The sequence below is a fragment of the Lacerta agilis genome, chromosome 3 (assembly GCF_009819535.1).
Source record: "Lacerta agilis isolate rLacAgi1 chromosome 3, rLacAgi1.pri, whole genome shotgun sequence".
Lineage (NCBI taxonomy): Eukaryota > Metazoa > Chordata > Lepidosauria > Squamata > Lacertidae > Lacerta > Lacerta agilis.
Window position 1 is genome coordinate 74,070,385 of NC_046314.1, and position 10,611 is coordinate 74,080,995.

The 10,611-nt window shown below is 39.5% G+C and overlaps 1 protein-coding gene across 4 annotated transcripts in view; it reads left to right on the plus strand.

Moving 5' to 3' along the window:
• The window catches only part of TBCE (tubulin folding cofactor E), a 42,055-nt gene extending 31,758 nt beyond the window's left edge, over positions 1-10,297 (plus strand). For 3 of the 4 annotated variants that reach the window (XM_033144313.1, XM_033144312.1, XM_033144314.1), the window contains exons 9-16: positions 445-540; positions 1,505-1,569; positions 1,665-1,729; positions 2,680-2,832; positions 4,045-4,198; positions 6,204-6,272; positions 7,142-7,201; positions 9,744-10,297. In XM_033144313.1, the coding sequence (XP_033000204.1) occupies positions 445-540; positions 1,505-1,569; positions 1,665-1,729; positions 2,680-2,832; positions 4,045-4,198; positions 6,204-6,272; positions 7,142-7,201; positions 9,744-9,979 (898 nt within the window). In that variant the 3' untranslated portion in view covers positions 9,980-10,297. The remainder of the gene's footprint in view (positions 1-444; positions 541-1,504; positions 1,570-1,664; positions 1,730-2,679; positions 2,833-4,044; positions 4,199-6,203; positions 6,273-7,141; positions 7,202-9,743) is intronic. The other variant, XM_033144315.1, reaches the window with a different exon arrangement.
• Positions 10,298-10,611: the final 314 nt, after the last annotated feature.

Sequence of the window (10,611 nt, forward strand, 5' to 3'; positions counted from 1 at the left end):
CGTACAATGGGGAGTTTTCAATTTTGAGCTCCTCAAGCTGTGGACCTTGGGTACCAGGTTTGGGGAAAAATATGAGACTGACCAGCCATGCTAGTTAGAATGAACAGTACTGAGCTAGGATGACCCAGTGGTCTGATTTGGGAATCTGCTTATACACCATTCCTTGCATCTTGTAGGTAAATACCTCTAAAAGCTGGTGAGAGCTGGCAACTTTTCAGTTCTTCATCAAGCACAAATTCACGGAACCAATCCTGGATAAATTGTTCTCTGTGATCATTGAGCTTTGATATAGCATTCCAATATTACAGGGGCTAAAGCGAACAGTTCACAATATCTTCAATGTAGAAAATAATTCCCATGTTGTATAATGTGGCAAAGGGACAAGAAATTAGTTACATTTCTTAATGTTTTTATTGTACTCTTAAATATGGTATCTTCCCTCAGACCTATTGATGTCCTACATAACTTGAAATGGTTAAACCTTTCAGACAACCTGTTAACAGATGAAAATCAGCTTCATCTACTTGCAGATCTCCCAAGGTAAATATTATACTGTACTACTGCTAATTTCACCGTTTGTGTAAAACTTAACCATAGGTTAAGGCCAGATGGTAGAGCCAAAGATCTGAGGGGAACAGTTCACAATCTTGTGTCCCTGTCCTGATTTTTTGGTCATGGGAGCTTTAACATCTATGGTGCACCAGCCATATAGAATGATCAAGAGTTATATTTTTTTGCAGAATGTATTGGTGATTCCTCCAAAGAACTGATGGAGTTCTTCTACTTTGCTCTACCACATAGCCATTTCATTTCCACCACATTCCCATTTTTAAGACTGAGTGTCTATAATCAATTTCTGTTCATCCCCCCCCCCTTTTAAGTAACTTAATGGGATGCCAAGTAAGTTGTTGTGCACTGAGCTTAAACCATGTTTTGTTTATACCAGACAAAAACTCCATGAATATTGGCTGCAGCTTATGCACTGTGGGCAGAATCCAATGATGCATAAGCGGATTTCTGCTCAGCTGGATTTCACCTTCCTGTTGTCTCCTCTAGATGCCCCTAAATCTGTTCCAGTCCCCTAACCTGCCTCTGGAGTTTATTTTGAGGGTGCATTGGGATTGGAGGGAAGAGAGGAAGGTGAAGTTCCTGTGGTGCAAGCAGAGGTCTGCTCTAGTGATGCAACAGACAGCTTTAAATACAACTTATACCATCAAAATGAGTTTGAATCTATGCCTTGAAGCATTTGCTGCTAGTAGCTTCCTGGTGTCCTTTTCTCTAGATCTGGATTTGCTTTTCTTACCTTCAGTTTGCTTAAGCAATATATTCCTTTCCATAATTTTATTTCCATTGAGGAATCTTTCTTTCTTTCTTTCTTTCTCTCTCTCTCTCTTTCTTTCTTAGGATTTGATGAATCAGAGCATAGTGCTTTAATACCTGCTTATAATATGTTGTATATTATTAGCTTATATTTTAACTGCCTTACTCTGACTTTAAATTTCAGATTAGAAACACTAATACTTTCAAACAATGGAATTTCTTCCATACATTTTCCTGATGTAAAATTTGGTAAGTAAACCGAGCACCGTTAACATTTTGTGTGTGTATTCATTTTTCTTTACTATCATCAGTTCATTAATTTTTCTTCTTTTTCTTCTTTGAAGGTTGCAAGACCAGAATGTTCCCTTCTTTAACACATCTTATAATAAAGGACAATAGAATAGCAGAAGTAAGTAAAATGTTGATGTAATGCATTGAATTGTGTATAGAAGGGTGAACACTGGTGTCTTATAACTTAACACTGCCTTTTATATTTTTAACTTTCAAAATAGACTTTCAGTCAATTGAGAGTACATAGTGAAAATGTTACAATGTCAGGCCAGGTATGATATTTGTGGCATATACTATGCAAGGGGTTGATGTAGGGACTATGCACTATGTATTGTATCCACCCCATAATCTGCACCCTAGATTGAAATAATAATAGAGCACCTTCAAAATCAAGAACTTTGCTTTTGTTGAATAAGTTGCTGGCTCTTTTTTCTTAGCAATATGAACTGTGCAAAATAAAATTTAAAGGATTTATCTAAGTCATAATTAGAGCAGAGCCATAGAAACCAATAGACTGAAATTATCCATGTCTGTTGATTTCAGTGAGTTTCTCTGGGTATGAATTTGGTGTATGTGTGCACTCATGCACTATTCTTGTTTTCATTAAGCTTTTGCTATGGAACAAGTACCACAATAACAGTTAAGAGTTAACACTTTAAGTCACTGCCTCTACACAGCCTATTGAGATTTTGAGCCCCTGATTGTTGCAAACAGATTTCTGGGCTATTTTAAGAAAAATCTGAGCAATTTCCTCATTTTAGTTCCCTTTGCCTGAAAAAGAAGAATAGAGTTAAAGCTGCTTCAGAATTATGACTCTTTAGCTGTAGAAGTTGAAATATACTAGTGTGAGACCAAGCAAGATTTGTTTCCCCAGCTTTAGACTCTGTTAGGATTTACCCTCAGTTTCTAAGGTCGATAATTAAGTGAAATAACATGACTTACTCCTGTTTAATGTAATACATTGTCATTCCAATAGTGGCCATTATGAGAGCCTCATTTAGCATTTAATATACAGCAGAGGAAATTTTTGTTTCAATGTTGACATATTTTTCCATTTTCTTGTTTCAGTGGTCCGTTATCAATGAACTTGATAAACTACAAAAGCTTCAATCTCTCGATTGCCGGAATAACCCTTTAATGGATATAGACAAAAACACAGCGACTGTGAAGCAGCTTATTATTGCCAAAATAGGCCAATTAAGTTTTTTGAACAAGTCTGAGGTATGTCGTTTCTTTTCAGTTAGCAGTGTTGAGGAGCGTGAAAAGTGTTTCTTACACCTGAGAACTTTAGACACAAACCATAACATGGAATTAATTGTTCTTGGCGTGATCAGTTTTCTCAGATGACCAAAAATGTGATCCCAAAGAAGAGACTTTAAAAATAAGCTTCAGCTTTTGATTGTGTTGTTGACTTTTTGTGAATATGGGTTACCAGTATTTATACTTGGATGCTGGAAAAGCATCCCATTGCTGAAGATTGTGTAACTTTTGACAGCACACAGAACAACTTGCACCTGTGTAGCAGAAACAAGGCAAGGGTAGCATAGGCATACTGCAGTGTTGAAATTATATACAGTAAACCCGCAATTTACACGTGGGTTGCATTCTGGGGATCGCACCTAAAGCCAAAATTGCATGAAGTCAAAGCATAGGTTCAGTGGTGGGTGAAATTGCCAAAGCCGTTTTGTCCCAGGTGCCTGTCCCCTTACCACTTAAAAATCATTTGTCAAGCATATAAAGCTGAATGCGCACTAGTTAAATGTCGGCTTTCTGTAAATACATTTTAAGTCCTAGTATCATTTGAACCATGCTGGCTCTATGTATTTCTGATCCATGTAGTTCTGTACCTTTTGGTACTGTACCCTTTACTAAACTGGGTGAAGCAGCAGTAAATCACCCAGGATATTCTGTTGCTCAGCAGTTGTTATACCCAATGCTGGCTGTTTCCTTTGGCGTTGATGCTTAGGGCTGGGACTTCAAATGGTGTTTATAGGTACCTCAAATGAAATTCACTTATCTTTCTTTCTGTGAGATGGTGGGCTAATAGTCTCATTACAGAAACTATGGCTTCAGGCACCCCCAGTGCTTGAGAAATTTTGTCTTATTTTCTTTTTGCCACATTACAGACTGTTTTCAGAAGTCCTTTTAGTGTATAGCAGCAGTTTGTAATGTAGCAGGAGTGAGTCCTGCTTGAGAAACCCAAAGCCAGCTGAAGCTGTGTTAAGTTGTATCGTTTGCTAATTTGAAAACCCTGCTGGAGTTGAAGCCATTCCCAGTTGCTTACATGAAAAGACCCGGCAGTTTTCATGGTCCACGTTACAACCAGAAATGACATAAGCTATAGCCTTCTGATCATACACACTTTTATTTATATAAACTGGTAACGGCTGTTCTGGTGATACGTTGCAGAAATATGTCCTTGTTTTGTCACAGATCACCTCTCAGGAAAGGAAGGGAGCAGAACTTGACTACAGGAAAAAATATGGCATCGATTGGTTAAAGGCTGGTGGTAATCAGGATCCAAACAAAAACAATCCAAGTGAGGAATTCCTTGCTGCTCACCCCAGGTTCCAGTTACTCTGTGATAGTAAGTATAGTGTCAGTAGAAGGGTTTTTCCTCTAGCTTTTTGTCTTGTTTTTTAGATGCCTGCCTGCTTTGGTATAATCCTTTCACAGATTAGTAAGGAAGTGTGTTTTACTTTCTTGGACCTTCTTGTAGATGGCAGTGAAAAGCAATAATTTCGTCTGGGAATATCATCAGCTCTTGCTACAAGCAGGGTCAGGTTTCTAGGCAAAAAGTAGAGTGACTATCCCTTTCACTATTCCCCTGGGTTAGTTGAATCTGGCCCAACGCTTTCAACACTTTCCAGCATCTTTGGGCTTGGTAGTATCTAGCCCACATCTTTCAAGAATGGAGAGGGGAAGCCTGTCTGCCACCATCTTGAAACTTGACTTGTTTCCTGCCATGGGAGTGGGAGGAGAAAGCATATTGGCACAGAACACATCTTTGCAGCTTCAAAGAAATGTGGCCCTCTGGTTATCTGTTTGGCTTTCAAGACTCTACAGCAGGGGTCCCCAAACTAAGGCCCATGGGCTGGATAAGGCCTGAGGGACTTGTTTATCCGGCCCACGGCGACCCCCACCGCCCGCTCTTACCAGCGCTGCGCTGCACGCCTGACCACTTCCGGGTTGGAGGAGCACCGGAAATAGCTAGTGCGCATGCGCAAGAGTTATTTCTGGTGCACATCCGGGTCGGAGGAGGCCTGTGCACATGCACACAAGCTATTTCCGGTGCTCCTCCGACCTGCAAGTGCGCCAGAAATAGCTTGTGCACATGCTTATGGGCGCGCGCTCCCCCGCACTCTGGCCCGCCGTGCGATCGGTGCTGGAGACACCGGCCCGAGGCGTGGTAAGTTTGCTGACCCCTGCTCTACAGACTATGCCCATCCATAGGCCATATCCCTCACCAGCCCTGCTCTGTGCCCTCTTCGGTTGCTTTTGCTTGGCTGGTACAAGTCCTTGAACTGCAGTAATACCTTTTTGTTGTCGGGGGGAGATTTTGGAGGTGAAGCCAAGTAGAGACCTCTGGCTTTTGCTGTAGCTGGAATGTAGCCTGCTGAAAAAGGTAAAGTAACATCCATTCTTGCACCCACTTTTGCCTCTGGCTCAACGCAGCACTGGCATTCAGCTCTCAGAAGGTTGTCCAGGAAGCAATGTGGCCCTCGTGGTCCAAGGTTTCCTGCTCCAACCCCTTGGAACTACAGTGGTACCTTTAGTTATGAACTTAATTCATTCTGGAGGTCTGTTCTTAACCTGAAACTGTTTTTAACTAGAGGCTTGCTTTTGCTAATGGGGCCTCTTGCTGGCACTGTGCCGCCAGCACACAATGTCCGTTCTCATCCTGGGGCAAAGTTCTCAACTCAAGGTAACTCTTCCAGGTTAACAGAATTTGTAACCTGAAGCATTTGTAACCTGAGGCCTTTGTATCTCGAGGTACCACTGTACAGAGAATAAAACTCAATAGTCTTTATTTTTGGTGGGGCAAAACCCAGTTGCCAGCATTATCTGGAATGCTGAGTGGACCGCATCTTCCTCTCAGTATCCTTGCAGTGTAACCTGTCTGTAGCCAAGAGGAGATGCTCTCCCAGCAACTGCCTCCCTCTTGCACCCTGGCAGAATTCATAATGTAGAATAACAAAACATTGGCTTTTTCTGATCCTCATATGATATGTGTTTGCAAGGTAGTGTAGGACACACCTGCTCTGCACATGAGCTTTTTGATTTGAGCAAAGGTTTGATCAGGGCTTATAAGTATATTCTTTCTGGTAATGTAGGATTCCTGGGTGCGTGAAAGCTTCTAATTCCTTTCAGATGAATGTGCTTATGAGCTCTTTCAGACCTTTCTACATCAGATCTTTTTCTTCATTGTTGCCCTTGTGTAGCCATTAATGCCCCAGTCAGAAGTGTCTGAACCTTTGAGAAGTTGCAGTCCCTCTTTTACCTGCCAGCATGAGCAAACCTACCCACAAGACTAATATTTTGTTTTAAGCATTAAAAGTGAATTGCTATTCTTGCCATTTTTCCTTTTAAAGAATATGGTGCCCCTGAAGATGGAGAGCTGAAAAGAGAACAGCCCTTCTCACTAAAAAGTCAGCTGTTGGGTAAGATACAAAGCCAAACTAAAGAAAAGTATTTAAGGAAGTTTGTAAGACTACAGTGCAGTATTTGCAGAGCAGGTGACTTTTTTAAAGGATGTCTCAGTTATGATGTTGCACACATCCCCAACATTAACTGATTATTTAACTGATGACTCCTCCCCTCCTTGCCATATAGCTTCTGCAGTCTTAAGCCAACAAGGATGTGGGGTGTTGAGATTATGATTCCTATTACTACACATCAGGGGTGTGGGACCTGTGTCCCTCCAGCGGATGTTGGCCTCTGAACTCCCATCAGCTCCAGCCAGCATGGCCAGTGACTGAGGATGATATGAGTTGTCCAGCAACCTGGGAACTGCACCCCTGCTATATGTGACAAGCAGCATGTGATATTACAACTATTACTTGAATCTAGGTTTAATATTCCTCAGCACGCTCAGATTTCCTGGTGAGGCCAGAGGTTTTTTTAAAAAATGTTTTCAGATGGGTGTGCTTATTTTAGAGGGAAGGAATACTCTTAATGTATTTGGTAACGAGTAGGCATGGTGACATCTGCTTTCCCCTGTCCCAAAGACATTTTAAACTCTGCTTGTACCATTGTGGTGTGACCCAGTTATGTCAAAGTTTCTCAGTTTCTTGGCACCCTGAAATTGTTTCTTAGGATATAGTCATGCCCGGGTATTGTAACTTATCAGTATTAATCTATTGCCTTTGAACTTGTCATACGCTTTTCAGTGTCAAGAATTCTTACACCCAAAAGTGCATTAGGGGTTAATTGGAAATATGCATAAGGTTTTCTCCCTTGCCTATAACTAATATACATTGTATAAAATGTTAGTATTACATCAGCTTCTCGCTGTTCTTTATTTTCTAAGCTTTGACCTTTAAGTGTCCTGACAGACCTGATCAGAAGCCCATAGAGAAGAAACTGCCGGGTAAGGACAAGAATCAGTGTTGATGTCAGGCATGATCAAATCCTGGCTTAATAAGCCAAGATATGTGTGAGTTCTGTGCACCAACATACATACAACTCATTCAGGTGACTAGGGAAACCCAGGAATCCAAAGTTAACTGTAACTTCCCATTACATGGGAACCAGGGTTAATGGCTTCTAAACAGGCTAGCTGTGGTTTAAAGTTAGCTTAGGAGTCCAAGCTTATTTGAAAGTCATAAACCATAGGTCCCATTTGCATGTAATGTGTTATTTACAGTTAACTGTGGCTCCCTGACTTGTTTCTCAGCTTGCACAAAGCGACTGTCTGCTGGTGCAACAGCTTAGGTATATCATTATTATTAATTATTAAATTTATATTATGGCATATTAAGCCAGGATTTCATCATTTTAGCCTATTGTTTCTGTGTGTCATAATTATTTTGTGCTTCTTGGCTACCTCATTATTTAAGTGTTTTCACATAAAGTGGATTAAGCTCTTGAAGAGTACATAAGGCACTATCCAACAAAGTTAGTTGGATTACAGCAAGGATTTTTGTTGATTTAACAGAACTTCTCCCTGTGCATCCCCATCTCCCTTCCCAAATCTGCTCCAGAAGATTGAGGGGAAACCCAGAACAGATTTAGGAGATGCTCAGGGAGAGGATCTGACCTGTAAGTTCTGTTGTGCAGCCAAAAGTCCTTGTGTTAAACAGAACTATTTCATTGGACACCACCCAGTTTTCCTTCTATTGTAAAAGGCATAGAGAAACTAGCCTCATTCTGCCTTTTTGAAGGCAGCAGAATCATCCTCAGCCTACACACTGATGTAAGAAGCATCTTTAAAAGAGTATTCCTTTGAAGCAGAAGAACAGAAATTAGGCTATTGTAAAAAATTTAGAGTACCCTAATTAGGATCTCCCCCCCCCCCCAGCTAGGTTGGATGACTGCTTATTGCATTCAAAACTTCAGTCTAGTTGTTCAAGTATATATTTTGAATAAATGGTGAATCCTCTTAAAGCAGCGTCTGCTTAACGGGGAGTATTTGTGGGAAAGCTAAATAGATTAGGAATATGTGCAAGATTATCTTTTGTGTAAAATAATCAGCAACATTAGAGGGAGATAATCCCTGTCGTTATTAGAATACAACATTCAGATTCAAGATTAATTTCTGCACCTAGAGGGTGCTGCCTTCTTAAGAACATACAGGGCCATCATTTTCTTGCCTTATGCCAGCTGTCTGGTGACCTTGTTTGGAGGCATTAGGAGCAAGTATCCTGTGTCTGCTGTCCTTTATCTTATACAAAACTTAAGGCTGCAATTCTATACTCACTTAAATATGATTGAACTTTAATGGGACTTACTTCTGAGAGACATGTATAGAACTGCAGCGTAAAGTATTTATACTTTTGGGTCTGCAAGTCTTTGCATGCTTACCTGGCCCTTACTTATGAGTAAACAGGACAAATACCAATTTATAAACTAGCTTTTTGTTAAAGCAGTAAAATAAGTTTGAAAGGAAAATTGCATATTCAATTCCATGTCCTGTTTTCCCTTTAAAAGACCAGTTCTCTGCTGTGCTTCAAAATTTCACACCTTTAGTACTTACTTGATGAAACAGCATAGAGTAGTCTCTGCTGACTTAATAGTTACATTGGAGAAAACCATTTAAACAGCAGTTGCTTACACAATTATATACAGGTCCCAAGTAAAATAAATGCCAGTGTGACAAAGTGGAAGTATTTTTCTGGTGGGTGGGGACACACAGAGCCAAGACCCATTTCCATTCTTGTGTAATATCCCAATGCTGGTAAAAACTGACCTGACTTTAGAATCTATCTTGTGGAAGAAGAAATAGCATATATTCCATGGATACAAATTCCATCATTTCTCATGAAAAAATAGTCTTAATGAATCTGAACACTGTATTTTGAAAAGTATTTATTCTAAAATAAAAATCACATTTATCACAAGTTGCATAAAATATACAGCTTTTCCAAAAAGTTAATAGAAAAATATTTTTCTAAGTACATTTTGTGACAATAGAGTAACTCACTATTGCTGTGCCTTCAGATAAAGCTTTAAATGAAAGGGGAAGGGGATTACGCACAATAGCCAATAATCTTGCATTGCTCAAATTTAGAAGATAACTTACTCCTTCAAGTCTCATTACAAAAATACACCTCCATGTTTATATGTATTGGTTTGTAATGCAAGCACATAAAGCCAGTGGTAAACTAGAACTAATTAATATACACGATTTTGGACCTTGTCCTAAGGTCCTAGAATGACAATCATTTTTTGCAGAGGGAACAGCTTCAGTCAAAGTACAAAAGAGCAAATGCCATAAACTAAGTCCTGAAGGTCACTTAGGTCAGTCAGTGTGTTGTATACATAAACTATAGAAACTTCAATTTGGTTTATAATTTTTATATTATTACCTTTATGTGAAACTGAGGTGCTGCTGCTAATTGCTTCAAGAGATCTACTTAAATGCATTAAAAGGTAATTATTTGAAGTTGATCAAATTTCTTTTCCCTATACAGAGTCTATGACTATCCAAAAGGTTAAAGGATTGCTGTATCGGCTACTTAAAATCCCAGGTTCAGAACTGAAGCTATCCTACGAAAGTTCTAAAGTAAGTTCATGTTCATACAATACAGAATACAATTTGTCACACTGCTACTGTCAACACTGCACTCTAACACTATTGAATTATTTGATTCCTGCAAAGGACAGTAACCATAACCATAATTTTAGACCTTGTTCGGCTTTCTTTTGAGAGGTAGCAGCTGCTTGATCTTGCATCTTTTGCCTTTAAAAAAAAGTTATGCAAGATTAAAATAGTCTAATATCTGGATCTTTTCTTATCCTAGATGAAAGGCAAGGAATTTGAACTAGACAATGACCTAAAGCCATTGCAGTTTTACTCTATTGAAAATGAAGACTCCATTCTAGTCCGATGGTAACTGCTGCCTTCACATCTTTCAATAAACAGTTGTATGCTGCTAGCAAAGCCTCTACATGTCGTATGTTGATTTTTTAAAAACTATTTTCTGGAAGAACCTTGATATGAAAAATGGAACGCTTATTTACTAGACAGATTACTTAAGTGTTGTACTTTGTTAAGAAATTTCTCTTTAAAAACAGTGCCATGCCTCATTGAGAAAAGGTAAGCTTTAACCAACTTAATGGAAATGCATTTAACCCATGGTTTGTGCTACACTGCTAACTTTTAGAAGTGGATGGGACTATATTCTCATTCTTATAGATATAATCATAAGATCTAGAGAATTAAAAACTGAGGTATTCTCAATGTCCACCTGGCCTGAGGGCACTGCATTACTAGCAAGCATAACACTACTAAGTAAACACAGCTACTTACAGCACAATCCTACACCATGCCTGCCCCCC